Consider the following 2,411-nt stretch of genomic DNA (forward strand, 5'->3'; position numbering starts at 1 on the left):
CCCCCCCCCCCCCCCCCCCCAAAAAAAATCCCACCTAGCTCTGGTTAATTGAACTGATCTAGCATTCATTTACAAAGTAACCTCTTCTTGTAGAAAGTAACCTCTTAATACCTAATGAAAAAGCTCTATAAAAGTATACTCCTTTTGTATACGGTTTTGCACATGTACTCTCTGAATTCAGATTTAACCATGTAAGGCAAAAACGGTGTCTACTACCTGTGTTATAGCTTCCAATGTCTCCTGCTAATGAACTCTGCAAAGATATCAACCTTGACTAAATGTTGACTTCACCAGCACACTATCTGCTACAAAAACAACGGGTTTCCTAATTGTAATGTGCAGTTTTTCCACTGCAATATTCCAACAGAACATAAACAGCCACCAAGCAAAACGATTCTGACAATCTCCGTTAGTAATATACGTTTCTTTCTCTATATCATTTTCAAAGTTCAACCCCTGGACTCAGCTAATACGTACGTCTACATACCACGAAGCATTAGTGCTGCTAATAAAATAAGCTGCCCATAATTTGACACTATTTGGTTCATGATGATAAAGTTTTCCCTTGTGCAAAGCAACCTAGCAAAAATGGATCCCAAGTTTTCTGCAGCTCTTAAGAGACGCAAAGATATGGCATAGGAACTGGGCAAGTTACCTCGACGTTGTCTGTGAGACCATATTCAGAGTGGGGATTTTCTGCAACCTAGAAAACAAAACACAAGTCACAGAGGCATCAGCCACTCGTCCTTACTGCACACAGCCACCCTAAATCCAGGGCCTCCTAGTACCTGCGTCTGTCCCTCCAGCATCTGCTCTGGCTCCATGGTGGACCCTGCAAGTCACACTCCCAGGATACCAGTCTTGGAAAACAAGAAAAACCGTGAGTTACCTGGGAGATTTTAAGATGAAGACGCCAGGATGGAGCCCAACCCAGTCCCGACCCCGCCCCTCACCCCCACCTGGGCGCGGGAGCACCCCGAGTTGTAGAGGAGCAGGATGGGACTGTCCACGACCGGGTGCCCGCATCAGGTCCGGTAGCTCCGCGGTACTCCCAAAAACCTAGAAGAGGTGGGGAAAAGGGAAAAGGGAGCTGATTACCCGCGCCCAAGCCGTTCGTTCTTAAGAGCCCTGCACCGCGCCAACTCCCAGGACAAACCGCTTCCGCCGTAAGTGGCGGATGTCGCACGACTGCCGCGCCTGCGCAGAATTGTACGGCCGGGACCGTACCGGTTGTAAGGATAACGTGCTGTCTACGATAAGCAGCGTCCTGGCCAAGGTGTGACCTGCAGTCTGCGAAACAATCGTTCCTTGACCTGCCTACGCTGAGCAGTCGCCACCCCATCTGCAGACCCAGTGAATAGACCAGCTGTCAGGGGTTTGGCCCGGCCATCCCTCAGTGCTGCCTGAAATCTGCCGAAGCTCTTCTTCGCGGAACCGAAAAAACTTGCTGAATAATTCTTACGGAAAAAATCTCAGACCGAAATTCAACAAGCCGGGAAAGAATATCAGTTCAGTCAGTTCAGTCGCTAGTCGTGTCCGACTCTTTGCGACCCCATGGACTGCAGCACGCCAGGCCTCCCTGTCCATCACCAACCCCCAGAGTTTGCTTAAACTCAAGTCCACTGAGTGGGTGATGCCATCCAGCCATCTCATCCTCTGTCACCCCTTATTCTACTGCCTTCAATCTTTCCTAGCACCAGGGTCTTTTCAAATGAGTCACTTCTTCGCATCAGGTGGCCAAAATATTGGAGTTTCAGCTTCAATATCAGTCCTTCCAATGAATATTCAGGACTGATTTCCTTTAGGATGAACTGTTTGGATCTCCTTGCTGTCCAAGAGACTCTCAAGAGTCTTCTCCAACACCACAGTTCAAAAGCATCAATTCTTCGGCACTCAGCTTTCTTTATGATCCAATTCTCACATCCATACGTGATTACTGGAAAAACTAAAGCTTTGACTAGATGAACCTTTGTTGGCAAAGTAATATCTCTGCTTTTTAATATGCTGCCTAGGTTGGTCATAACTTTTCTTCCAAGGAGCAAGTGTCTTTAATTTCATGCCTGCAGTCACCATCTGCAGTGATTTGGGACCCCCAAAAAATAGTCTATCACTGTTTCCCCATCTATTTGCCACGAAGTGATGGGACCCGATGCCATGAACTTGGTTTTCTGAATGTTGAGTTTCAAGCCAACTTTTTCACTCTCACTTTCATCAAGAGGCTCTTTAGTTGTTCACTTTCTGCCTTATATAAGGGTGGTGTCATATGCATATCTGAGGTTGTTGATATTTCTCCTGGCAATCTTGATTCCGGTTTGTGCTTCATCCAGCCCAGTGTTTCTCATGATGTACTCTGCATATAAGTTAAATAATCAGGGTGACAATATATAGCCTTGACGTACTCTTTTCGCAGT

At 46.8% G+C, this 2,411-nt stretch overlaps 2 protein-coding genes across 3 annotated transcripts in view; one reads left to right on the forward strand and one right to left on the reverse strand.

The window, feature by feature from the left end:
• The window catches only part of DPY30 (dpy-30 homolog (C. elegans)), a 12,816-nt gene extending 11,634 nt beyond the window's left edge, over positions 1 to 1,182 (reverse strand). The window contains exons 1-3 of one of the 2 annotated variants that reach the window (XM_010829812.1): positions 1,099 to 1,182; positions 789 to 860; positions 656 to 703 (exon numbers count right to left, since the gene is read on the reverse strand). In XM_010829812.1, coding sequence (XP_010828114.1) covers positions 656 to 703; positions 789 to 824 — 84 coding nt within the window. In that variant the 5' untranslated portion in view covers positions 825 to 860; positions 1,099 to 1,182. Of the gene's footprint in view, positions 1 to 655; positions 704 to 788; positions 861 to 959 lie in introns of both variants that reach the window. The other variant, XM_010829814.1, reaches the window with a different exon arrangement.
• The window catches only part of SPAST (spastin), a 68,778-nt gene continuing 67,189 nt past the window's right edge, over positions 823 to 2,411 (forward strand). The window contains exons 1-2 of the mRNA XM_010829882.1: positions 823 to 880; positions 1,125 to 1,276. Of these exons, the coding sequence (XP_010828184.1) occupies positions 823 to 880; positions 1,125 to 1,276 (210 nt within the window). The remainder of the gene's footprint in view (positions 881 to 1,124; positions 1,277 to 2,411) is intronic.

The sequence above is a fragment of the Bison bison genome, unplaced genomic scaffold (genome assembly GCF_000754665.1).
Source record: "Bison bison bison isolate TAMUID 2011002044 unplaced genomic scaffold, Bison_UMD1.0 scf7180017864508, whole genome shotgun sequence".
In the NCBI taxonomy this organism is placed as follows: domain Eukaryota; kingdom Metazoa; phylum Chordata; class Mammalia; order Artiodactyla; family Bovidae; genus Bison; species Bison bison.